The following is a 27,757-nucleotide window of genomic DNA, read 5'->3' as shown; positions in this document are numbered from 1 at the left end:
AGAGAGGCAGAGAGAGAGAGGTCCTCCATCTGCTGGTTCACTCCCCAGTTGGCCACAACGGCGGGAGCTGTGCCGATCTGAAGCCAGGAGCCAGGAGTTTCCTCTGGGTCTCCCATGCAGGTGCAGGGGCCCAAGTACTTGGGCCATCTTCTACTCTTTCCCAGGCCATAGCAGAGAGCTGGATCGGAAGTGGAGCAGCCGGGACTGGAACTGGTGCCCATATGGGATGCCAGCATTTCAGGCAGTGGCTTTACCCGTTACGCCACAGGGCTGGCCCGTACTTTGTTTTTTTTCAGAGCCTCAATGTATATGACTTGATATTATCTTGAATAAAATAAGAACAGATTATACTAGAAATATTTTTTGCTAAATGAAAGTTGCTAAACATAATTGGGTTGCTTGGAATTTTCTAGTAGTTTATTGTAACTGCATTAGGCAGTCTGAGTTCAGTAAGTGAATTACGACTTTTCTCAGCAAGCTGATAGACATCCTGCTTCTCAAATCTCCAGCAGACCATGTGACTGCAGCAGGGTCTGGAATGCTGGTTTGTCAGTGATGAACTGTGCTGCTCTCTAATGCAGGATTGTGATGAATGCTAAGCATCTCTGTTTATCTTTTCAAGCAACTTTGAGATTATAGATTTGGAGATCTGTACTTTTTGAGCTTATTTCTTGAAGGAAATGAAAATAAAATGTCAAACCCAGGGCAAGACGATCTAGAATTTTAATTATGAAAAAAAGAAAGGAGATAATATTTAACTCTGCAATGCCTTGTTGTTTTAGCATGCCTCTTACCCAAATATGTTCTTGTTTTTTTTTTTTTAAAGGTTTATTTTGTTTATTTGAAAGACATACAGAGAGAGAGAGAGAGAGAGAGAGAAGAGAGAGAGAAAGATCTTCCATATTGCTAGTTCACTCCCGAAATGGCTGCAATGGCTGGAGCTAAGCCAGGTTAAACCAGGAGCCAGGTGCTTCATCTGTGTCTCCCACAAGGGTGCTGGGGCCCAAGCACTCGGGCCATTCTCTGCTCCTTTCCCAAGCACGTTAGCAGGGAGCTGGATTGGAAGTGGAGCAGCTGGGACTAGAACTGGCACCCATATGGGATGTTGACTTTGCAGGCAGCAACTTAATCTGTTGCACCTCCACACCAGCCTCTCAACGATATTTTTAAGAGTATTCCATTCCAGCAGCACTTCTCTGGAATATATTGATGGGTGGATTTGTGGGTATAAGTGAAGATACCACATTGCATTGCCTTTACATCCTTGCAGTGGAGAAATATTTGCTTGGATTAGAATTTCTTTTAATTTAGTAAGTGTTGTTTCAATAGAGGAGATTGAAGGCAGGTCAACAGAATGGCCAAGAGAAGGACTCTGAAGCCAGACTTGGATTTGAATGTTACCTTTGCCAATTGCCTTTGGCAATTTAATATCTTTAAGTATCAGATTCTTCATCTGTAAAAGGGAAATAATAATGCAATTCTTACCTCATAGTGCTTAAAGAATTAAATACGGTTTGTGCTGGCATTTATTAAATTTCCAATAGTTTCAAATGGCTAATTATTGTTTTATTTGTTGTTTATTGAAGAAAGTATCAGTTTTCTTTCTTGTTAATCATTAAAGAAAATCACCACTTTAATAAGTGGTTTTGGTAATTAGTATTATTGCTAAATACAAAACTGGCACTGCAAAGAAGAAAAAGCAACAACACAAGTAACTGTCTCTTAACAGAGTTGTTTTCAAGATGTCATACTTGATTTTAGAGGTCAGCAGATAAAAATATTCTAATCCTTGGCATCAAATGAAAGCTTTGCAAACTACAAGTTATTGAAGTTCTGTGTACTGTGAAATCACCTACAGATTCATCCTGTGTAACTTATTTACTGTGTAACTTTGGGAAAGCTGCTTACTACCTCTCTGACTCAGTTTTCTTATATTTAAAATAAGGATAATAAAAGTACCTGCCTCTTAGAATTGCTATGTGGAGATTGAATGGGATATTTGTGTAGCCTTTAAGACAGTACCTGGCACATAGAAGCATTAAACCTTTTACTCTTTTATATGGATGGTACCAACAGGACTAACCTTGATTTTCAAACAAATACCTTTAATGAAGATGCATTGTGAATCAGGAACAGATTAATTATTAATTATTATTATAGACAATGACTATCTGGATAATATGTAGATAAGAAGGAGGTCAATCATGGAAAAGTCAAAAATTGAGGGTTTCCTTGGAAATGGTCATTATGTGAAAGATACAAAGAAGCCATACAATTGTACACAGTTATAGCAGATGATGTTCAATCTTTCTTTTCTTTAGTATTTATATTAATATAACTTCTATTCTTGTGTTATATACTCAGACATGATTTATCCTCTATTTCCCTACTTGTTACCATAAGAGATTATTCAGTCAAGGAAAACAGGAACTGTGTCAGGAAATTTGGAAGTGCTTGTTGGGGACTTCAGAATGGTCTTAATTGAAACCAACTGCTGAGAGATGAATTGCGATTGCTTCTTTGGCTCCATGAGGAATTGTAAACGCTTAGTAACCAATGGTTCTACAGACTCCTGGGTCCTTCTCAGGAAACAGGAGTACTTTGGATTTGACATAGAAGTCCTGGGTTCAAGTTCCGTTGTTGCCATTGCTCAGCATGTAACTCTAGGCAATTCACTTGGTTCTCACCCATTTGTTTCTTCTTTTGTAAAATGAAAATATTAGAGGCTACTCTGTTGTTCTGCAAGATTTTCCTTAGGTCAGATCGGTCAAATGTGCACTCCCTGGGCATGTGATTGTACTTCCCAGTTTTATAATATTAAGGTGAGGGAGGAACCAAGCAGTTATTTTTCTTCATGGAGCCATGGAGCCACAGATTCATGACCTGGTTGATGAGAAGAGACAAACAGAAGGAGATTTGCTACTGACATTCTCTCATACTGAATTTATCATGCTTAACTTAATCCTATATAATTTATTCTACTTCTATGAAAAAATTTGGAAAAAACTATTCATTTGAGAGGCAGAGAGGGTGGGCAAGTGAGTATTCCCATCTGCTCGTTCGCCCCCAAGTGCCTGCAGTGGCCATTGGCTGGATGCTAGAGCTGGAACTCAACCCAGGTCGCCCATGTGGGTGCTAAGAGCCCAGTCACTCGGGGGATCACTGCTGCCTCCCAGAGTCTGCACTGGCAGGACGCTGGGCTTGGGAGCTGGAACCTAGTATCACACCTGGGTACTCTGATACGGGATTTGGACATCTTAACCTGCATCTTCCCTGCTAAAGGCCAAACGCCTGCCCCTGATTCTATTTAAATACATCACTTCATCTCACACAGCATGTGATTTTGACCTGTGTGTGGGAGAAAGAGAACAGGCACAAAGGAACTTGGGTTGGGACAAGGTGAAGGAAGTGGGCTTGCTGTGAAGTGAATTTTGCCAAGCCTCTGTCATCCAGATGAGGTCTTAGCAAACCTCTAAGACCTCTTCCTTAGGGGATGGACATGAGGAAAGAAGAGTGTAGGGTCAGTGAGTTTTGGAGCTCAGAGAGGTGTAGGAAGGGCGGTAAAGGTGGCTTCTGTCAGGGAGAAGGGAGGAAGCAGGGAAGGTGAAAGAGCTCTCCCAGGAAAGGGCAAGACTGCCCTAGGCACAGAGGACGGCCTGGATAATTACCCTCCAGGAAATACAGACACCAGCGTCAGCTTCATTTGTGAAACTTCTTAAAATGGGAACTGTTATTCTTATTTGCACTTTTTATTTCCTGCCGATTTTTCAGCAGTTACTAAGGTTGAGCTCTCCTAGAGCAGCACAGATAAAGACACGTATTTCTTAGGATCAGGCACATGGAAGCAAGACTTGCTTTTACATGTGAAGTGGGCTTCTGGGAGGGCAAAAGTTTAGATCAGAGCATGGCAGGTGGCCATCAAGGGGAAAACAGATGGGTCAGATTCACGTCGGCGTTTGCTCTGGCAGGGTGTCCTCATGTGTCTGTGGGAGAGGAGAAAGACCAGAGGTGCACCCTCAGCCCCCACCCGTGTTCTCGCCTTCCCTCTAGTTTTGCCACCATCTCCATCTTCTCTCCTATAACCCCCAGTGCTCTTCTGCCAAGAGTTTATATTTTGCTTCAAAGTTCTACCCTTTTCTGCTTTCATGTTTTTGTCAATCTATAGAAGTTCTTTGTTCTGTCTGCCCAGGGAATTGGAGGGAGAAGCCCCAGGCCATGTCTGTTATCGCCTACTGAATTTACTTTCCCTTGGAAATACTGATGAATATTGAAATATTCCTACATGTAATAATATGACTACATTTTTTGTATGTGAGCTGAGAAATGTGCCATCTTTTATTACTTTATTTTCTTTTTATTTTTTAAGATTTATTTATTTATTTGAAAGTCAGAGTTACACAGAGAGAGAAAGAGAGGCAAAGAGAGAGAGGTCCTCTATCCGATGGTTCACTCCCCAATTAGCTGCAATGCCTGGAGCTGCGCCCATCTGAAGCCAGGAGCCAGGAGCTTCTTCCTGGTCTCCCACATGGGTGCAGGGGCCCAAGGACTTGGGCCATCTTCTACTGCTTTCCCAGGCCGTAGCAGAGAGCTGGATCACAAGTGGAGTAGCTGGGTCTCGAACTGGCACCCAAATGGGATGCTGGTGCTTCAGGCCAGGGCGTTAACTTGCTGCACCACAGCGCCAGCCCCATATTGCTTTACTTTCATGAGAGGATTTCTTTCCAAGTGTTTATTTTCATCTGCTTGAAAGGCAGAGTTAGGGGCTGGGACAGGGAGATCTTTTATCTGCTAGTTCATTCCCTAAATGCCAGCAACACCTAGGGCTGGGCTAGGCCAAAGCCAGAAGCCTGGAATTCCATCTGAGCCTCCATGTGGGTGGCAGGGTCCCAAACACTTGAGCCATTATCTGCTGCCTCCCAGGATGCATTAGCAGGAAGTTGGATTAGAAGTGGAGTAGCCAGGACTCTAATTGGCACTCTGAGATGGGCTGTGGGCATTGTTTAACCTGTCTTACCACCATGCCTATCCTGAGAAGGTGTTTGTAACATCTAAACAACAACTGTATTTGACTTTGTTGGGACAACGCGTATTGCTGGATTGGAGACTGACTATGTTACAGGGTAGCAGCAGGGTTGCAGAGGAAAAGAGAAAGGCTTTGAATCACTGGAGTATGTACATTCAGGCCCCATGCTGTCAGAATTATATAACTTTGGGCAACTCACGTTTAAAAATAAGTTATCTCTAACAGATGGAGATAAAAAATGCTTAATCTAAAAAAAACTCTACTAAGAATAGAAGGCTGCTTCTGCAGTAGTATAAAGACTACCTGCTTTAAGCTTGCAGGAACATAAGCTTTTGATATACTGATAAGTTCAAAAGCAAAGATATCCTAATCAGTTAAAAGACAGGATATCTGGGTTTACCATTACTTTTATATACTTTTTGGAAGTTCTGGCCTATGTAATAAGGCATGGCAAAAAAAAAAAAAATGTGACAGAGATAATTGTGGGGAAAGAGCCACATGACTGTAATGCAAAGTATGCTGGACCTAAGAACAAATAAGTAGGAGTAGCCAGGAGCACTTTGAAAAAGAAGTTGAAGAATCTCTCCTACAACATATTGAATGTTCTATAAAGTTTACAGTGTGAACAGAACTGACAGAGGAAGAGAGAAAGCCTTGAATCAATGTCCAGTTGGTAGCTTGCTGAGCATGTATGCTGTGTGAGGCATTGCGTTTAAGTTCTTTTTGTATGAAATCTGGTTTAATGCTTTCAAGTCTGTAAGACTGGCACTGTTAAGACAAACTTGCCCAGGTTTCAGAATTGGCTTTAGAGCTCAGGCATACATCGAGGGAAATTATGGATGAATGAACCAAGAAAGAATGGGTGATTTCACTGGTAGTGCTGAGAAAGGTGTGTGTGTGTGTGGGCTCAATCATGACGTTAAGTATTCTCATGACACATCTGCACTGAATTTCATGTGGGTTTGAAACAAAAGGTGGCAGTGGAAATTGGGGGACAAATAAAATATGAACTGTTTAATTGATATTGGACTGAGGAAAAATTTTCTAAGTATAGAAGCCATAGCAGAGTCTATAAAAGAAATATGTTTGATTACATAAAATTTAAACTTCTGTGCATTGTGTCATTAAAAACCTAACCTAAATGCAAATAAAGATTGGTGAAGCAAATGAAAATGTTTGTACAATTAAGATACACAAATAATTAACATCCTTATTATATGAAGAGTTCTTTTAAATCGATAAGAAAACCACATATCTTCTAAGTAAAATGGTCAAAGGTTATAGACAGGAGAATTACCATCAATGCTTAAAATTATTTAGCTATAATAACAAGTCAAAAATAGATAGAATAGACCCCAAATATCACTTTTTACCTTGGAATGAGGAGTATTTTATGAAGATGCTAAGATACAGTTGTGAATGTGTAGAGAAGTAAGTCCTGTCTACAATGCTGAGTGTCTGGATGGACAGTCTATGGATTTTACCGTTTGGTGGGCAAATAACCAGCAAGTACCATGAGAAAATTTGTGAGTTTTCATCAAAAATCTACTTTGATGAATCTCACTTAAGGAAAAGAGCAGATATAGAAAGTCAAAGGTTTTATACAAGGATATTATTGCAATGTAAGATGCACTAGACCAACAATCCAAAAGACAACGTGAATCATAAATATCGGGAAATATTTGAACAAATTGTGCCATGTCAATATGAAGATTAGGATATAACATGTTTTCAAAGCCCTTACATGGAAAGATGATTCTATGTTAAGGGGAAAAGGCAAGATTCAACACACATAGGGTATAATCCCAATCTAGTTTAAACACTCTACATGTGACTGTGTATGTTGAAAGAGAAAACCACAAAATATCCTTTTCTCTAAATTTTGGGATTAAGATTGGTTTTTATTTTCTGTGTTTTGTACATTTTCTATAATGGATGCATGTTACTTTTTATTATGATGATTAAATGAGAAAACATAGGTGAGATACCAAAATAAAGTTAGAGTTTTAGAAATATTAACTTCCTTTTATTAGAATCTCAAATAGAAACTTGAAATTTCAGATTTCATTCTTTATGGTTTGATAGTGGATTTTTTACAATCTGACTTTATGAAGCAGTTTTTTGAAACATTTATTTATTTACTTGAAAGTTAGAGTTACAGAGATCGAGAAGCAGAGAGGGAAAGAATTTCCATCTGCTGGTTTACTCCCCAGTTGGCCGGATTAGCTAGTGCTGAGCCAGGCCAAAACAGGAGCCAGGAGCTTCATCTGGATCTCCCATGTGCATGGTAGGACTGAAGTACTTGGGCCATCTTCTGATGCTTTTTGCAGGCCATTAGCAGGGAGCTGAATTGGAAGTAGGGCAGATAGGACATGAACTTGCACCTGTATCGGATGCCCATTTGCAGGTGGCAACATTGCCCTCTACCCCACATTGCTGGCCTCAAGATGAAGCAATCTTTGTACTGTTAATTTGTATAGCTTTTGATAGAGTCGAATGTACTATGTTTAAACATAGTGAGTGCTAACTACAAAGTAGAATGTTCCTTTTTTTAAAAAAAATTTTTTTTAATTTATTTGAAAGGGTTACGGGGAGGGGGGATAGAGAGAGAGAGAGAGAGAGAGAGAGAGAGAGAGAGATTGATTGATTGTATCAGCTGGCTCATTCCCCAAGTGACTGCGATGGTCAGGGCTGAACCAGGCCAAAGCCAGGAGATAGGAACTTCAACTAGGTCTCACACATGGGTGGCAGGGGCCCATGCACTTGGGCAGTCTTTGTTTTCCCAGGTGATTAGCAGGGAGCTGCAATTGAAGTGGAGAAGCCAGGACACAGATCAGGACCTATATGGGATACTAGCACCATGGAAGGTGGCTTTACCCATTACACCATGCCAGCCCTCCTTTCTTTATATTCTACATTAAACTTCAATATTGGTTGGAATAATTTACATCTTGCATGAATTACTTTGTCTTAATAGGAAATGAGCTAAACGCATTCTTTTCCTCATGGCATCAATTAGCATTTTGTCAAAAAAGAAAGCCTTAATACATTGTTAAATGCCTGTACTTGGAGTGGGTCCCTAGTTTTCTATTTTGAATTTGTAATGATATTATAGGAGCCATGTCTTATCTTGTAGAATCAGATTTTGGCTTTTACGTGCTTTGTGGTTCTGGTCCTTAATAAACAATATTTACGGTAATGAAGTTTGAGAGAAAATGGATTTCTCGTAATAGCTGTGAAAGAAAATGGTATGAGGAAATGTTTTCCTGTGCCAGAATTTTCACACAGAGGGAAGTCGTTTCTCATTATCTTTTTACAACATTTTAAACTCATGAGCATATTCATTTCAAATTCAGGATCATATTATTTTGTATATTTGGCCTGACTTCGTTCTTTTGGAATGTATTTTAAAATTTTTATGACAGTCTTTATTTTTTAAATGTTTATTTTTATTTATTTTCATCTATTTGAAAGGCAGAGCATGCACACAAGAGAGACAGAGAAATGTAGTTCCTCCCTCAATGTAACAGCCAGGGCTACGCCAGGCCACAGCCAGGGCTCCAGAACTCCAGCCATGGTGCTCGTGTGCGTGGCGTGGACTGAAGCGTTACCTATCATCTGCTGTTTCCCTGTGCATTATCAGGAAGCTGGATTGGAAGCAGAGCAGCCAGGACATAAACCTGCACTCTGATATGGGATGCAGAAGTCCCAAGTGGTGGCTTAACCCACTACTTAATAATGCCTGCCCCATTGGCACAACTTCATTTAAAAAAACAACTCTACTTAGACTACTGATGCTATGGATTTGATATGCATTTTTTAAAAAAATTCTGTAGTTATCTATGCATTTACTATAGACATCTTCTTTTACTATAATCCATCATCTGTCCTCTGTTTTACTTTGTGTTCCCCTTAAAGGCACTGCCTATGATTTAAAGTCCATTAATAGTAATGTGAGTTTTTGTAAACTGCCATAATGCTAAATATATAAAGTTCTTTCATGTTTGCTAAATGTTTGTTTCTTTTTTTTTTTTTAGGGTGACTTTGGATCCCATTATTCCCAAAGTTCTAGAAAGGTAATGCAAGTTAACATTAAACTCAACAAATATGTTATTTTTGATTTACTAGTTTTCTTCCTTATTATTATAAACATGGACTTGTTATTTATAGATTGTACTTTTAACCAGTTTATTATCATTATTGTTATTACTTGGAGAATAATTTGGAAGCATTTATAGTTTTGCCATGTGGGACCACCTGCTGGGCTGGACACATGCTCAGTAGATGGTACCATGGGGTTGCTTGCAGTGTTGCATGCCTGGTCCTTTGAAGCTTGATTTTGTGTCCTGAACAGAATAACCCTGTCTCCAGGAGACTTAAACAGCATCCATTTCCCACTGGTAAAGCTATGAAAACCAAATGTTTGACAACTTATTAGTATGTTCTCTCCTGTTTGAAAGGTCTCCATAATGCAGCGGAGTCCATTTAGGATCAGATGTTTGCTTCTAGATCTGGGATTAGAACAAGGCAAGTTAGTGCAATGAATTTAATGGGGAAAGATTTTGAGCTGTGATAACCTGATGTTCCTGCCACACTTGAGCAGTACTCTGCTCAGGGCGATCTGCAGCCAACCTTTGCTTACACGCAAATTCATTTAAAGCCCCTGTTAGGTAGCTCCTGAGTACATGCAATTACCATGTAAAAACAAGACCATGAGTTAGTGACAAAACCACTAAGTCACCAAAACTAGAAAAAAATAATGAAATGGAAACTAGGAGAAGGCAGTTAATAAAACGTAAGGAACCTAACAAAGCAGCTATAAAATAGGTCATGCTAATCTTTCCATTTCCAAAGTTCTAAGTCAAGTAATTCCAAAAGCTGCCACTTATACAATGACAATTTAACAAGTATACTTAGAATTTCAAAACATCTCAATTTAGGAAGCTTTGACTACTGTTTCTCCCCAGCTTCAAACATCAAATAATGCAGGAAAAGCATTGACTTTAGGAAGAAAATATTCCAAGGGAATGACATAATTTTTAGAAAAATGATCTGACTGTATCCAGAACCTTTTGACTAAAACCCACGGTCAACATTAACAACAATCATTTTTCCAGTTTTCATCCATCATTTTCCAATGTCACATTAGAAATGTGCTCCCTACGGTATTGGTCAACTTTTTGTCATTTATTTATTTATTTAAAACCAAAATTACAGAGAAAGGGAATGAGAGACAGAGAGAGACAAGTCTTCCATCTGCTGGTTCACTTCCTAAATGGCCACAACAGCTGGGGCTGGGCCAGACTGAAGCCAGGAGCCAGGAACTTCTTTCAGGTGTCCCACATGGGTATAGGGCCCAAGGACTTGGGCCATCTTCTACTGCCTTCCTAGGCACATTAGCAGCGAGCTGGATCAGAAGTGGAGCAGCTAGGACTTGAACCCACACCCATATGGGGTGCCTGAGCCGCAGGTGGTTGCTTTAACCCGCTGAACCACAGTGCTGACCCTGGAACTTGAGTTTTACCAGTACTCCGATGAAGAACAAAGTGTAGATTGTCATATCTGAAGATTGGGATATTTTAGTTTATTGTGAACCTTCTATGATACTGAAAAATACCCCATGTATGATTTTAGGACCGTCTTGTTCTATTCTACACTCATATATGTGTACAGTCCAACCTCATTTACCTGGCTTTCAGCCATCTCAACAGCTTCTCAAATGAATGAGGTTATATTACCTTCTTTAACAGTTTTTTATTTGTGGTTTAAATACATCCTTTTTTTTTTTTAGATGATTTTTCCCTTCCCTTCCTTATCCTCCTTCCTTTGTTTCTTACACATTTTTATATTTTAAGATTTTATTTATTTATTTATTTGAAAGAGTTATAGGGGGTATATCCTCCATTCTGCTGCTTAACCCCCCAAGTGGCCACAATGGCCGAGGCTGAGCTGGGCCCAAACCAGGAGACAGAGAGCTTCATCTGCTCTCTTACGTGTGTTGCAGGGCCCCAAGCTCTTGGGCCATCTTCCACTGCCTTTCCCAGGCTATTTGCAGGGACAGATGGGACACACACTGGTGCCAATAGGGGATGCCAGCACCACAGGGGGCAGCTTTACCCTCTGTACCACAGCTCCGGCCCCGTATCATTTATTTTTAATTGACATATCAACTACATATTGAATTGATGCATACATATACCATGTGGAATTTCAATGAATGTCTTCATATCACCTCAGACATTTGTTCCTTCTTTGTGTTGGGAACATTAAAAATCTTCTCTATTAGCTATTTTAAAGTAACTAACTGTTGTCAGCCATAGTTATCCTACTGTGCTACAGAACATTAGAAGGTACTCTTCCTATTCAGCTGCTCTCTGTACCCATTAACAATTCGGAGATGGATTCTTTAGAGGCTCACACCATCAGACATTCGTTAGGTGAGTGACTAAATATGGGGCAAAAGAGACTGGGAGTTGATCGCTTTTATGGCGTCCCTGACGGGTTTCTTCCGCATTGTGTTTTGGGAGCACGTCTTCTGCCTCTGCCTGTGTGGGTGTAAACTCAACTGCCTGCCTGCTTTGGAACCCTGACTGAGCTGACAGCTCAGTAAGACTTCCTTCTTCCTGGATGTCGTTTCCAAGAACATACAGAGCAGAGGTGAGAACTCTGAGCTCTGGAGAAGAGAATTCATGCTTGGTTCCCACGTCAGCTCCTCCCCCTCGTCACGTAATGGTCCCAGCTCCCTTGCCAGCAAGATGACGTCGGTAGCGGCAGACATTTAATAACACAGTATCCTTCTTCAGAATCTCTGTTATTGAATCTCCTTGCCCAGCTGAAATATTAAAGTCCTCCTGGGTTGCAAGAACGAGGAGAAAGGAGTTCACGGTGTACCGATGGCAGGGCTTGTTTGGATGAGTTCTCAGTGTGATGAGAGAAGAAAAGAATCAATAAAAATAAAAGGGAATGTCTATTATGTGTGGTCTCTGATCCTTGCCTTGTTATCCCTTCCTCCTCCACTGCTTTGATGATGTGTTCCTGCAGAATCGGAATCAAATGGCAACATTTAAGAAACCGAGGTCACTTTCCAAATCTTGTATGCCAAAGGCTTGCCTAGGCAAGGCTTTGATTTAGATGTCTGTAAATGGGACTTGACATCCCCAGACAGGTGTGCTGTCAGAACGTTCGACTTACTTAATAGAAAGCAGGAAGGGAAGCGTGAGCCTCTCTGGTAGAATTCCTTTGTCTTTGAACCGAAGCATATGAGTAAGCAGAAGCAGGGCTGCATTGTCTCGGGCACAGTCTGCATCCTGATGACACAGCTCTGAGAACTGTCAAAATTTGGACTTAGACCCAGTTGAAGGTTATGGGTTACAATGAGGCTGACTAAAGCTGCGTGGGTGCTTCTGGTTGTTGGCAAAAATTTCATTCTGTGTTCAGAACAAATCCATGCCAGCACAGTGCCAGCACAGAGCAGCCCTGAGGGTCTTTATGTGCGAGAGATTAACTCAGTGTTAGGTTCTGAAGTGAGAAAGCTGTGGCCACTTCTGAGAGTTGACCCGATGGCCCAGGCGTTTCTTTCCTCTGCTCATTTGAGCAGGTCCTTCTGGAAGGTATGTGATCAGAAGGAAGAGAAGACTCCCACTTTCATGATGGGCTATCAGTCCCTAGACACCTTTTTGTGACATTCAAGGAAGACATATTGGCATTGATTCTACTGTAGATTAAGTGTTGTTGTAGGTCCTTTCACAGATGTGTTAGCAATGAGATAGGTGTCCATGGAAGATTAAAAATTAATACAATTTAATCAGAATAGTCATAAAAGAATACTACTTACTCATATAGATATTGTCTTAGAAATGACAAGTCCTTAGGTTAGTAATATCTACCTACCTCACACAAGTAAGTGCCAGCAGCCAAGGACTCGGCTTAGAATTCTGGCGCAGTCCACTAAAAGATCCACAATCACAGACAGTTCTTCTCTTAGTGTTACATAGTGATAGCATCAAGGATCCCGCTGCCCCACGGAAGAATCTAATTTGTCAGTTGCTGCTCTGTTTTCCAGAACCATCTCAAAGTTGTTAAAGATTTCAGAAATGAAGTCTGACGTCACAGTATTTTTCTCCCAGACATTTGATGCTGTCTGATTTCTGTCTCCTTGAAGGTGGAGGAATAATTGATTTTATTTTTTCCCCTGCAGGTTTACTATGCTTTGCTCAAAGCTGTGGTGAGGATATCATATTTACCCTGGGAATATTTGCCCTTTTAGAAATATGACAATGATTCATTAAATTCAGAATTCTGGAAATTGGCAAAGTTTTACTTTTAAAAAGTTTAATATTTAGAGATCAACCATGAAAAACTACTCAAAAGAATCATTTTTTAAAATAATTTATTTATTTATTTGAAAGTCAGAGGTAGGGAGAGAAGGAGAGGCAGAGAGAGAGAGAGAGGTCTTCTATCCGATGGTTCGCTCCCCAATTGGCTGCAACAGCCAAGGCTGAGCTAGACAGAAGCCAGAAGCCAGGAGCTTCTTCTGGGTCTTCCATGTGGGCGCAGAGGCCCAAGGACTTGGGCCATCTTCTACTGTTTTCCCAGGCCACAGCATAGAGCTAGATCGGAAGTGGAGCAGCCAGGACTCGAACCAGTGCCCATATGGGATGCTGGCACTGCGGGCGGCGGCTTCACCTGCTATGTCACAGCACCAGCCCCATCAAAAGAATGATTTTGAGAAAAGGCTCATCCTTGCTTTTCTTGATCACTAATGGGGAGAACATTCTTCATGTTTAATAAATGTTTAACTTCTCTTGTAAATTGTCTTTGTGTGTCTTTGGGCATTATTTTATTGGAGTTTACTATTTTTCTTGTTGGTTTATATGAATTTTTAATATATTAATAATATTAACCTTCTAGCTTTCATTTGGTTGTAAATCTTTTTTAATTGCCTCTTTGCCTTTCAATTCTCTTTATATTTTTGTTCACCTTCAAAGTTCAGTTAAAATATTGAGTAGGGGCTGGTGTTGTGGCTTAGCTGGTTAAGCCACTGCTTGAGACACCTGCATCCCATATTAAAGTGCCTGATTTGAATCCTGGTTACTTTGCCCTTCCTGAAACGCTTCCTACTAATGCACCTGGGAGGCAGCAGAAGATGGCCCAAGAACTTGAGTCCCTGCCACCCACAGGGAGACCTGGTTGGAGTTCCTGGCTCCTGGCTTCAGCTTGGCCCACACCTGGCTGTTGCAGCCATTTGGGGAGTGAATCAACAAGTGAAAGATCTCTCTCTCTCCCCTCCTCTCCCTCTCCCTCTTCCTCTTTTTCCCTTTTCTCTCCCCTTCTCCCTCTCCCTCTCTGTCATCCTGCCTTTAAAAATAAATCTTAAAGAAATTAATATGCAAGCTGGCGCTGTGGCTCAACAGGCTAATCCTCCGCCTAGCGGCGCCGGCACACCGGGTTCTAGTCCCGGTCTGGGCGCCGGATTCTGTCCTGGTTGCCCCTCTTCCAGGCCAGCCCTCTGCTGTGGCCCGGGAGTGCAGTGGAGGATGGCCCAAGTGCTTGGGTCCTGCACCCCATGGGAGACCAGGAGAAGCACCTGGCTCCTGGCTTCAGATAGGCGCAGAGCGCCGGCCACGGCGGCCATTGGAGGGTGAACCAACAGCAAAGGAAGACCTTTTTCTCTCTCTCCTCTCTCTCTCACTGTCTACTCTGCCTGTCAAAAAAATAAATAAATAAAAAAAAAAAAAAAAAAAGAAATTAATATGCAAATAATTGTTTTCCAGCTTTGGTGGAACTGTTAACTATAGAATTGTTTGCATGCATGTACATTTTTATTGACTAAGAGCACAATTTGGGAACATGTTTGTTGTGGTATATTATCTGTGTTGCATTATTATAGCAAAATGCCAGAGGCAGACTACTTGATAAATTTATTGTAGTTCACAATTTCCAGACAGAAAATCCACGATTGGGTGGCCCCATTGACGTTGTCTCTGATGAGTGCCATACGGTGGTTGGCATCACATCATGGTGGGAGCAGGAGTGGGAGGGCACAATCACATTGCTAGACAGGAAGTCAGAGAAAGACTAGGTCCACACACTGTCTTCCAAGGACACCACCACCATGGCCAAAGAACCTCCTGCCAGTCTACTAGTCTGCATCTCTCTCTCTTTTTTAAAAAGATTTATTTATTTATTTGAAAGGCAGAGTTACAGGCAGAGGCAGAAATAAAGAGATCTTCCATTCACTGGTTTACTCTCCAAATGGCCATAATGGCTGGATCTGTGCTGTTTGAAGCCAGGAACCAGGAGCTTCTTCTGGGTCTCCCATGTGGGCACAGGGGCCCAAGCACTTGGGCCATCCTCTGCTCCTTTCCCAAGCCATAGCAGAGAGCTGGGTTTGGACGAGAAGCAGCCGGACTTGAACTGGTGCCCGTAGGGAATGCCAGCACTGCAGGCGGCTGCTTTACCCGCTATGCCACAGCGCCGACCCCTAGTCTGCATGTCTTGACAGTTCTATCACGTTTCACATTGCCAAGCCCCTAACACATGAATCCTTGGGGAAAAGGGGTGAGAATAAACCACAGAAGATGGTAATTAGAGCTGAAAATGCCAGCTGTGGCTGGGTTGGGTGCTATGATTTCTAAGGTGATAGATTTGTCTAGTATAGATGCGATTCATATTCAATTGGATGCAAGTATTGATCACGATGCGGTCAGGTATCCACTAAAGCTAATCTCTGATTCCAAGCTACTTACAGTCTTTAATATGATCTCTGTTTCTTAACTCACAAAGAAGTCCCCTATCTGATGTACTTTGTCATGGATTTATCCTTTAGAACACTTCATAACTGAATCCCTAGAACTCGAGCTGCTACTCTGGAATTCTAAGGTACATTCTTGCTCTACAGTGCTCATCTGGTGATGAAGTGTGATCCTGCCTTGGGCACTGCCAACACCTGCTCCCTCTAGGCAGGGTAGCCAGACTGCAGCCATAGCACTGTTGTGTAGAGACCTCGACTCTGAGCCATGAGGCTGGTAATGAAACGTTAGACAGGAACGTGGTGATGGATCACAAAAAGAGGCTTTACATTTCAATTTTGAAGTGGTCAAAATTTCATCCTCTGCCTTCCTGCCTGGCTCACAGATCACACACGTCTTTATCCACATGTGATATTTTAAAAATTGGGTCCAAAATAAATGAACAGGGTTTGAGGATGTTAATCTCATTTTGGTCTTTAATGATACACATGTATCTATCTGTCTACCCATATGTTACTACATGTATGTGGTATAGATATATGTGATACGTATGTATGTACACCCACGTGTGTGTGTGTGTGTAAAATATATCATGAGGATGCTAGAGAACTAGAAAGTCTCTGGAACCCCAGATTGCTGCTGAGCCTTCGGTAGGAGTTACTCTGCTAATTCATCCCGGAGGGCAGACCTCCTATGTGATCCATGCTGTTTATGCCAAGCTACAGTGATGTGCTTCTTTTCCATGACAGAGTATAATGCATGTCACTCACTGCTGAAGCTGTAACTCCTAACTCAAGAGGTTCCTGGAACAAGCAATGATTCTAGGATCATAAGGGAAATAGGACATCTGTGTATGCTTTCTTACATTTGGGAAGGAGAAGACTTCCTGATATGGTTGGTTGTGCTTTGTCTTTTGAGCCTATAGCCTGACTGTAGGTAATTACTTCAAATGGTGCAGTACAAGTAAAGGAACTGACATTTCTTGAGTGGCCATTACATGCTGGGTGATATTAACTCATCTGAGTCTCCACTGACGCTGAAACTGGCTTGATGGCTCTCAATTTATGGAAGGGAATGGAGGCTCAAAGTAGTTGGCAAATAGCAGAGCTTGATTTGAATTCAGATCTCACTGACTCCGCACCCCATGCTTGTTCTAAGGCCACACTGCCTGCTGCTACATCTGGGTAAGGGAGACCGGAATATTGTTCAAGGTTTTCTAGGTGTGGCGTTTGAAGGGCTGACCTTCCTGGCCACTTCCAGGGGGTGCGCTGCTGGCTGCTATTGTATAGGGCAGGTTTCTCCCTCCTGTGTCTGACTGTGCTCTGGCTTGGGGCTACTGCCTCTCTGCCACTTCCCTCGGCTCTCTGACTTCCACTCTGCCTCCTGTCTCTCAAAACTGTATATTTGCTAGCTTTGCATTGTAACTGGTAAAGCCATCTTGATGACAGTTGTTTACTTCCCTTATTTATTTCAACTTTGATCCAGTGTTTTGAATATCCAGCTATAATCTGAGACGTGGATAACCTCCTAGGAAAAGAGTCAGCAACTAAGATGTCAGCCTTGTCAGGATTGCTGAGCCCTGTGCTGATAGGTACTTGGAAACCATATAGATGGAGCATATGCTTCAACCTTCTGGCATGTAAACATGTTGCTCTCTAGTGGAAAGTGTCCAAGATCCAATAAGCAACCTTTTAAATGATTTCGGTATTTGGGGTTTGATTTAATCTCTTAGTAAAGGGTTTTTTTTTTTTGTTTGTTTTTTGTTTTTTAATGTTAGAGAGGAAATGTGTGATATCAGGAAAACGAATGAGCTTGAGAGTCAGCCTGATGCAGACTCAAATTGTAGTCCCATTCCTTACCGTCAGATTGGCCCTGGGCAAGTCACTGTCAACTCTGAATATCCATCTGTAAAACAGATGTGAGACCCAACACCCAGTGCAGGGGTGTTATATAGCTCAGGGCATCACTGAGCAAATAGTTGGCAGCACCTTGACCTGGAAGATTATGCCTTTTTAAGCTCTTGTCTTCAGTAAATGCATGTTGTGTGGGGGATGGAGAAAGACAGAGTAAATAAACCTTTTCCCTCAAAAAGACTGTATTTTTATTTACAATTCTCTCTCTGTTCCTATTCAAATAAAGGTTTAATCTCTCTCAATTTCTGGGTACCTCTGCATGAGATAGGACTTGACCTCAACACACAACAGCTTTAGGCTGTATTCCATGCATCTGTTCTGTGCTAGTGTTCTTGATGGATCTGGGGTGCAGCGAGAGTGGTTTTGCTGGTGGACTTGCTATTGACAGCATGACACTTATCATCATGCAGGGGGTGATTCTGAAGTTGTTTGAGAAGCTACAGTGACTAACGTAGCAGGTCAAGGCTTGCAGCCGTGGAAGGGAACACTTCCCAGCTGGCCAGCTCCTATTCTCTCTTCTGTGAGTTCTGGGCTCCCTGATAAAGACTGTCTTTCCCACCTACCTGCCTGATTTCTGTAAATGATGTTAAGTACTCCCAAAGAAAGCTAATGGTTCATGTTAAGCATAGCAAGGTTTTACCTTCATCAGCTATTAGACATACTTGCCAGTGTTTAAACCAGATTCTTTCACTTGTAGTTAAACAAATATACAAGACATATGGCTTTTAAACATGCTTATTTTATTTTCTGAAAGGCAATGAGAAGAGAGAAACAGAGTTCCTATCCACTGCTTTGCTCCCCGAATACCCACAACAACAAGAGATGGGCCAGCCCAAAGCCAGGACCTGGGAATTCAGTCACAATCTCTCCTGTAGATGGCGGGGACTCAAGTACTTGAGCTGTCCCCTGCTGCCTCCCAGGGTGTGCATCAGTGGGAGGCTGGAATCGGGAGCAGAGTCAGGATTCGAACACAGGCACTCCGATGTGGGCGCAGGTGTCCTAAACAGAGATTGTAACTGCTATGCTGAATGCCTACCCTAAGGCATTCTGTGTTTTTTTTTCTTTTTTTTTTCTTTTTTAATGAAAAAGTATCTGTTTCAGTCACAGAAAGATTTCTCTCTACAGAAAACATATTTTAGAAAGGATTCTGTGTATTTTTTTTATCTTTTATTTAATGAATATAAATTTCCAAAGTACGACTCATGTGTTACAATGGCTTCCCCCCCCATACCATCCCTCCCACCCACAACCCTCCCCTTTCCCACTCCCTCTCCCCTTCCATTCACATCAAGATTCATTTTCGATTATCTTAATATACAGAAGATCAGCTTAGTATACCTTAAGTAAGTATTTCAACAGTTTGCTCCCTCTGTGTATTTTTTCTAAGTTATTTCAGGATACCAGTTTCTTTGATTACTGAAAACTTTCATATTATTTTTAAGCTATTACCCAAATCCCAAAGGAAAGCATTCCCTAGTCAAATTTATAATTATGATTTTTTTTTCTAATTCATCCATCTAAAAACTAAGAAATGCATCTGTTTTTAAAATCAGGAAATACTGGGGCTGGTGCTGTGGTGCAATGGATTAAAGCCCTGGCCTAAAGCACCGGCATCCCCTATGGGCACCGGTTCTAGTCCCAGCTGCTCCTCTTCCGATCCAGCTCTATGCTATGGCCTGGGAAAGCAGTAGAAGATGGCCCAAGTCCTTGGGCCCATGCACCTGCATGGGAGACCCGGAAGAAGTTCCTGGCTCCTGGCTTCGGATTGGTGCAGCTCCAGCCATTGTGGCCATCTGGGGAGTGAACCATCGGATGGAAGACCTCTCCTCCCTCCCTCTCTCTTTCTCACTCTCTCTCTGTAACTCTGTCTTTCAAATAAATAAAATAAATCTTTAAAAATATCAGGAAATATGTGGAACTGAGGGATGACTACCTTTCATTTTTTTTCTTTCTTTCCTAATCATCCACTAGCTCTTACTTTCCCTCTGACTGAAAGTCTAATAATAAAGCTGCATTTTAGTTTCCTAAGCACTTCTTTATAGAAAGAAAAAAACCTAGAACTGTCTCTTTTGACTGATAAGTGGGAGCTCTGGAGATAATCAGTATCAGGCAACACTTGTTCATCTTGACATGAGGAAGCAGCAAGTGTTGCGTGGTCAGATTTAGAAGTTTCTGTTGTTTGGCATTACTGAATGTTGTTTGAGGGGTAGAGCATCCATATTGAAATTGCAAACACTTATTAATACAACTCTATAAATGAAGAAACTGAATTTACACAAAATCATGTAACTGATCTCTTTGTCAATAGGGTCCTGGCATCCCCATTATCTGCCTCACCCACTTAAGAGACCCCATGACCCCATTCAAATGGTTTCCTTGTGAGAAGCAGGCAAACTCTGCTCATTGGTGGCCTGGACATTCAACACTGATGAGTAGAATCTGTACAGAGAAACTAATACCAGACCGTGAATGTTTATGAATCCTTCTTTATCTCTTTGTTTTCCTTCTTTAAGAGTGTTTGAGGAGCAGGTTTTTGCCTAGTGGTTAAGATACTTGCATCCCACATCTGAGCACCTGGGTTTGATTCCCATCTCTGATTCCTGTCTCCAGCTTTCTGTTAATGCAGACCCTGGGAGGCAGCAGGGATGATTCAAGAAATTGAGTTCATACCACCCATGTAGCAAACCTGGACGTTGGCCCAATCCAGTCTTGGCAATTGCAAACATTTGGGAAGTGAACCAGTGGATGGAAGTGTATTCTCTCTCTGCCTCTCCATCTCTCTGCCTCTCAAACATTTTTTTTAAAGTGCATTTGAGTCTGTGGACTCATCGTTCCCAGGAATGTATGTTGTTCATGTGTTTCCCGTGGCACCCAGATGGGGACAGAGTGACAGCTGATCTCTGCATATAAGTTTTGCTGATGCCAGGTAAGCTGATTGATCATGGTTTTTCTTTTTCCTTTTCTTTTCTTTCCTTTTTTTTTTTTTTAAGATTTTTTTATTTATTTATTTGAGAGGCAGAGTTACAGAGAGAAAGAGAGAGTCTTCCAACTGCTGGTTCACTTCTCAAAGAGTCCCAGTGGTCAGAGTTGGGCTGATCCAAAGCCAGGAGCTTCTTCCAGGTCTCCCGTGTAGGTGTGCAGGGGCCCAAGCACTTGGGCCATCTTCCACTGCCTTCCCTGGCCATTAGCAGAGAGTTGGATCAGAAGAGGAGCAGCTGGAACATTAACCAGCTCCCATATGGGATGCTGGCACTGTGGGCAAAGGCTTAATCTACCATGGCATAGTACTGGTCCTGACTGATCATGTTTATAAAACTTGTGCTTTTAAGATGAACCTCTATGGAAATGAGTAGTTCATTTTAGAGACTTGTTCAGTGCTATGATCAACCATATCCAAAGATGGTAGAAGATACTAAAAGATGAAGCTATAATAATTTGTTCACTGAAAAATCAAGACAGCAGAACTTAATCTTGGGAAAAACACAGAGTAGACAGTGAATACTGGGATTTATGGAGTAAAGGTCCATCTTTTTCCTTCCAATTCTTGAATTCAGTGATTTACTTTTATGAAGGTTCCTTATTTTGTTTCAATGAGAGGACATACTTTCTATGTTGAAAGTGTTGAAGTCTTTCTTTCCCGTATGGGAATTATCTGCTTCAAGCATGAGTGGTGACTATGATTGGAAATGTTATAGAGGGGCTCCAAGCACTAACAAGCTTCCTTCCAGATCTTTGGTTCTAGAAATCCCAGGTGCATTATTCTGTCTTCTTTTTTTTTTCCTTTGCAAATTTAGGTAACCTTGAAAAATATACTGAGTAGTTAGCTTCTGTTTCCACAGCTCTGGCATGGAAATTTGTTACAGGCTAGAACTGCTGCTTAGATTGGTTGCTATGCAACCAGGAGAGAAGTTCACAAGCTTTGTCACAAGCCAGCAATCAAATGAGAGGCAATATTTTCTTTTGATTATATATTTTGTTTTGGTTTTGGTTTTGGTTAGCTCTTGTTTTTGGTATTGTGTTTTTACTTCCTGTGGGGAGTTTTTGTTTGTTGAAATGTCTTTCCCAGAGAAACTTAATTTTATCTATTGAAGGCATTTTTGGTTTGATCTTGCTACATAAAAAGGTGAACTTTACCTTTCCAAAGTGGTAGGTGTTGAAATTAGACCTTGAAGCCAGATAAGACCAGATAAGATAGTTTTTATAAAAACACGGTGGAGTTAGATACTGGCGTAGCTGCTCTTGTCCACAAAGATAGCTTTGCATTCTTTCTACTACTCATTTTTATTTATTGTGCATTCTCTGACATAAATCAGTGACTCAGAAACCCACAAGACCTTCCTCTCTCCTGTCCTTGAAAAACAACTCTGAATAGAAGAGTGTTTAAACCTTTAAAGTCAGGATTTGTCCTGATTGAATTCTTTGTGGCCATTTTTATAGAAATCTTTTTTTTTTTTTTTTTTTTACAGATATTTGTCTTTCTAATACTGATGAACCAGACTCTAAACAAAGGTTGAATAAGTCCCTGTAACCAATGTTTATATCTCAATTGTTTCTTGCTGGTTAGTGAGTGAGTTTGAGGGATGTGCCGCAGAACTATTCGGAGTGCTCTCATAGATACTATAGAAGAAAGATGGGAGGACTAAAATAGTGAGGGTCTTGTCCCAGGGCCCCAAACGAGGGAAAGGTGGATTGTAGAAACCGCATAGAGGGGTCTGATTTTGATATGTGAGAAAATGGCAACCTGGGTTCTTGAATTAATAGCTTGTAGTTACTGAGAAGTGATAATTAGAAACTCACAGTATTTCACTAGGAAAAATGTGTAATTAAACATGTTTTCTGTCTGATGATTTCACTGTGCTAGTGGTTTGTGTAGAGCCATAGCTGCTGGATATGGATTTTAGTAACACATTTGATGAAATTTGTTACGATAAACAACATTTCATTAATTGCTGTCTCTTAGATCAATACTTTTGAAATAGTGCTTGGGCTTTTTTTCCCCCCTTTTTTTGCAAATGAACCTCCATGTGGATTATTTGAATAAATAGAACATTAAAGCTGATAGAAATGTTTTTGAAATTCAAGTATATAATGTTTTCACACAGAACTTTACAAATTACATTTCCCTTCCTAATTTGGCCTATCATAGGAAAAATAGTTTTGATATTTTACCCTTTAAAGTTGGTATTTGTCATGTTATTGCTGAAGCTAGGCTCACATTTTCAGAAAGAGCAAATCAAAGCATTCAGGATGAGCTATCTTTATCATCTGTGCTCTCCCAAGGCAACTGAGGTTCCAGAGGCCTCTGTCACTGCCAGGGGTGACAGTGGATGGGTCAGTGCCCCAGTGACTGTTGGGTAAGGGCCTGATACCTTGTCTCCATTTCCTCACTCCCTTTGAATTCTTTGTAGAGAAGTGGAGAGGGAACTATTTTAAGTCAGACCCTCCAACAGTATTTGGGAATGCTGATTTCTTTCATTCCTTCAACCCACAAGCATTTGCTGAGTTGGGACTTTCACTGGTTTGAAGATAAGTGGGGCAGATGCATTCACGCTGAACTCTCTCAGGAATCCTTTTGTTAATGACCCTGTTGATTACAAAATTTCCTTCCTCAGAAGGAAATAATTTAACTACGCAAAATGAAATATAAGAAAAGTTAACTAGATTGAATAGCTATTGAAAGATTAAAAATTATGATAAGGCAATAGACTTTTTTTTTAAAGATTTTATTTATTTGAGAGGTAGAGTTACAGACAGTGAGAGAGAGACAGAGAGGTCGGTCTTCCATCTGCTGGTTCACTCCTCAAAAGACCACAACAGCTGGAGCTGAGCTGAACTGAGGCCACGAGCCAGGTGCTTCCTCTGGGTCTCCCACATGGGTACAGGGCCCCAAGCACTTGGACCATCTTCCGCTGCTTTCTCTGGCCATAGCAGAGAGCTGGATCAGAAGGGGAGGAGCAGGACCAGAACTGGCATCCTAGACATACTTTTTAAGACTGCAGTAAGTTAATAAGATCTAGCAGAGGGTCTAATAACAGCTATATTTTGAAACCATGATGACGTTAAACTTAGCACAAGATATTTGCCTAAATGTAATGGAATAGGAAAGTTTCTATTATATCTACTGTGACAACATCAGATTTTGTTGCAAGAACTGGGGCTTGTACCATGCCTGTATTTTTCTTTATTTTTTATTTTTTATTTTTATTTATTTTTTTTGATAGGCAGAGTGGACAGTGAGAGAGAGACAGAGAGAAAGGTCTTCCTTTGCCGTTGGTTCACCCTCCAATGGCTGCCGCAGCTGGCACACTGTGGCCGGCGCACCGTGGTGATCCGAAGGCAGGAGCCAGGTGCTTCTCCTGGTCTCCCATGGGGTGCAGTGCCCAAGGACTTGGGCCATCCTCCACTGCCTTCCCGGGCCACAGCAGAGAGCTGGCCTGGAAGAGGAGCAACTGGGACAGAATCCTGCACCCTGACTGTGTGCTGGCACCGCAAGGCGAAGGATTAGCCTATTGAGCCACAGCGCCGGCCCCCGTGCCTATATTTTTAATGGGATGAAATCGTAGATATCATTGTGATTTTTATGAAAATAAAGACATGATTTTCTCCATCTAGCTGTATCCACCATATCCGTATATGGTGGGATCCATATATGCCAGTTTAAGAGCCCCTGTTTACGTGTTTCCCATTGATACACAAGGTGAAAATATAACACTAGTGTAAGGTTGTGATTTATTGTTTTCATGTGGAAGCGCTCTAGGGAGATAGAATCCTTGAGGGTATTTCAGTTGATACATGTAGCACAAACTATATTAAGCATGCATATTAACAAAGACAAATGAGTTTCAAAAATGTATATTTTCCGTGTGGCCTACTTATCAGTGGAACACAATGGTGAATCTTCACAGAAGATGCCAAATGTCTGGGCCCTTTGCCAAGCCTCCATTATATTGTTGAGGGAGAAGGAAATGAAGCCATAGTTTAAGTAGAGAAATTTCATCTAGACAGCCTGTAAGAGTTCAAGGAGGAGATGCTCAGCTCATTACTGAATAATGCCAGTAGTCATATGGAAAATCTTCTGCATAAATAATGGCAGCGAATCATGGATGTTTGTGAGAAATAAACAGGTTAATAATATATAACACTTAGAGCCATGCTTCATATGTAGTAAATCCTATAATTGTGCTCTTATTACTATTCCAATGTAAGCTATTCCTAAGTTTTACAAAAGCAATTTATCCATCCTTAAAGGGTAGTTTGGTGGCAGGCATTTGGCCTTGTGGTTAAGATGCAGTTTCGGGGACCAATGCTGTAGCACTGGTTTGAGTCCCAGCTGCTCCACTACCAATCCAGCTCGCTGCTAATGTACCTAAGAATGCAGAAGATGGCCTAAGTCCTTATGCCCTCTGCATGCAAGTGGGAGACCTTGAAGAAGCTCCTGGCTCCTGGCTTCGGATTGGCCCAGCTCTGGCCATTGTGGCCATTCAGGGAATGAACCAGCGGATGAGAAACCTCTCTCTCTCTCTCTGCCTCTGCCTCTCTGTAACTCTGCCTTTCAAATAAATTAATTAAAAAAAAGATAGTTTGAGACACTTAATATCCCATACTGGAATGCCTGGGTTAGAGTCTGAGCTGCACTCTGGTTTCCAGCTTCCTGCTAGTGTGTGTGTGTGTGTGTGTGTGTGTGTGTGTGAGAGAGAGAGAGAGAGAGAGAGATAGATGGGGGCAGATGCTTTGGCGTAGTGGGCAAAGCCACCACTTGCAGCACCAGCATCCCATATGGGTGCTGGTTTGTATCCCTATTGCTGCTCTTCTGATCCAGCTCTCTGCTTGTGGCCTGAGAAAGCAGTAGAAGATGGTCCAAGTCCTTGGGCCCCTGCACCCACTTGGGAGTCCCAGAGAAGTTCCTGACTCCTGGCTTCGGATAAGCCCAGCTCTGGCTGTTGCAGCCATTTAGGGGGATGAACCAGTGGATAGAAGACCTTTCTCTCTGTCTCTCTCTCTCTTGTCTATAACTCTGCCTTCCAATAAATAAAAGCTTAAAAAGAAAGAGAGATCAATCTTCCATCCATTTGCTAATTTGTTCCCCAGATGCCTGCAACAGACAGGGCTGGGTCAGGCCAAAGCCAGGAGCCTGGAACTGAATTTTGTCTCCACGTATATGATAGAGACTCAACTTTTTGAGCCATCACCTGCTTTCCAAGGTGTCCATTAGCAGGAAGCTGGAATTGGAAGCAGAGCAGTGAGTTGAACCAGGCAGTCCAATATGGAATGCCAGCCTCCCAAGTGGCACCGTGATGCCTGCCCCTCACTCAGGCTTTTCAATACACAAATGATCATACGCTCTACCCACTGAGCTTTGCCCTGAGCATACCAATAAATAATATCTGCTTGAGATCATTCTATGTGGATTTACTTATTTTTAAAAAAATAAAGTTTTTATTTTAGAATAAGTTTTTATTTTTTAAAAAATAAAGTTTTTATTTTAAAAAAATAAAGTTTTTATTTTAGAATAATTTTACTTACTGAATTGTTGCAGAGATCATACAGAATTCTTGTAGACTCCACACCCAGCTTCCCCGATTGTGAGTGCTTTATATTACTGTGGTACATTTGTCTCAGCACTCCACAGGCAACACTGATACATCACTATTAATGAAACTCTGCACGTTATTTATATTTAAGCACTAGTTTTGCCCCAGTGCCCCTCTTTGCTATGGGACCCCATCCATAATTCATATTATATTTAGTTGTCATCTTTCCTATAGCCTCCTCTTGTCTGTGACAGTTCTCAGATTTTCCTTATTTTTTGGTGACTTTAACAGTTTTGAGGAATGCTGATTAGGTGTTTTGTAGAATGTCTCTCAATTTGACTTTTTTGTGTAGTTTTTAAAGCAATACTGGGATTGTGAGATTTTGGGAGCTCGGCTGTAGAGGTAGAGTGCCCATCTCATAGCATTTTCCCAAGAGTGCCTGCTGTGGTCATGACCTGTCTCTTATGATGCTCCCTAGTTTTGCACCAGAAAGTTACTTTTCCCCTGCCTTTCCATACCTGACTTTTTGGAAGTATATTTTTGACTTCTATTTCTTTTCCTCAGCATCAAAATCAGATGTGAAGTTCTAACAGATTCTTCCCAAACCTAACCTCTCCTTCCAAATCCGTTTCTTATTTTGAGATATCTCTTTTTTAACTATTCAGAAACCTTTTTTTCATATTCTCTAGTTTCTTTCTTTTTTTTTTTTTGCCGTGCTTTGTGTAGATAGCTGAATTCTCAGCACACATTGTGCTCCTTTATTTTTGTTGATATTCATAGATGATAATTGCTAGGCTACTTACCTGACAGTTATTTGCTCCAAATGACTAGGTCAGCAATCCTGTATGCAACCACATTTTGAAAATTGTGAATATTTAAGGGTACTTCTGTCTTATCAAATCTCGCATATAACTTTGTGTTATAAAACGTCACTATGTTTTCACATTTTGGGATTCTTTAATTAATAAACTATTTGTTAGGCTTCTGTTATGTTGTTGCCACCGTTTGGTGGGGAGTAAGACAAATCAGGTGCCTGCTGGGAGGAAGTTCATGTTTCTGGTAGAAGAAACAGCAGATATGTCCAAAATTAGTGGAAAATATCGTGTAAGAGAATGGCAGGTGCTTTGAAGAATGTCCCAACGTGAAGTGCTCGCAAGTCCCTTGGTCATGATGGTTATTTCGAGGCGGCTCACTTACTTTATGGGCAGGAGAGTCCTCAGGAGATGGCAGGTGAGCTGAAAGCTGCCTGGGCAAGTGTGTAAGACATATGGAAACTTGAGCAAAGAACATTCCAGTACAATCTGGAGTGGGAGTGCGTTTGGTGAGTTCCAGGAATAAAGAGGACAGCGCAGAATAATGAGGCCAGGAGAGCAGAGAGGGGGTTACAGCAGCAGGCAGGGCATGGTCCATTAGGGTTTTATAGGCATAGCTGAAAATTCCGGGAGGTTTCTGGGTGGATTTAAGCAGGGAGGTGACATGATTTGATGTGTGTGATTTAAAAGAACCTTCTCGCTGTTGTGTGAAACGCAGATTGTAGGG

At 41.4% G+C, this 27,757-nt stretch overlaps 1 protein-coding gene across 2 annotated transcripts in view; it reads left to right on the top strand.

Moving 5' to 3' along the window:
• The window catches only part of ANK3 (ankyrin 3), a 712,348-nt gene that overhangs the window by 108,562 nt on the left and 576,029 nt on the right, over positions 1 to 27,757 (top strand). For both annotated transcript variants that reach the window (XM_089314884.1, XM_089314922.1), the window contains exon 2: positions 9,061 to 9,099. In XM_089314884.1, the coding sequence (XP_089171010.1) occupies positions 9,061 to 9,099 (39 nt within the window). The remainder of the gene's footprint in view (positions 1 to 9,060; positions 9,100 to 27,757) is intronic.

This window comes from Oryctolagus cuniculus, chromosome 15, assembly GCF_051225735.1.
Source record: "Oryctolagus cuniculus isolate XC-2025 breed Fujian yellow rabbit chromosome 15, ASM5122573v1, whole genome shotgun sequence".
Lineage (NCBI taxonomy): Eukaryota > Metazoa > Chordata > Mammalia > Lagomorpha > Leporidae > Oryctolagus > Oryctolagus cuniculus.
This window is presented reverse-complemented; position numbering and strand designations above follow the sequence as displayed.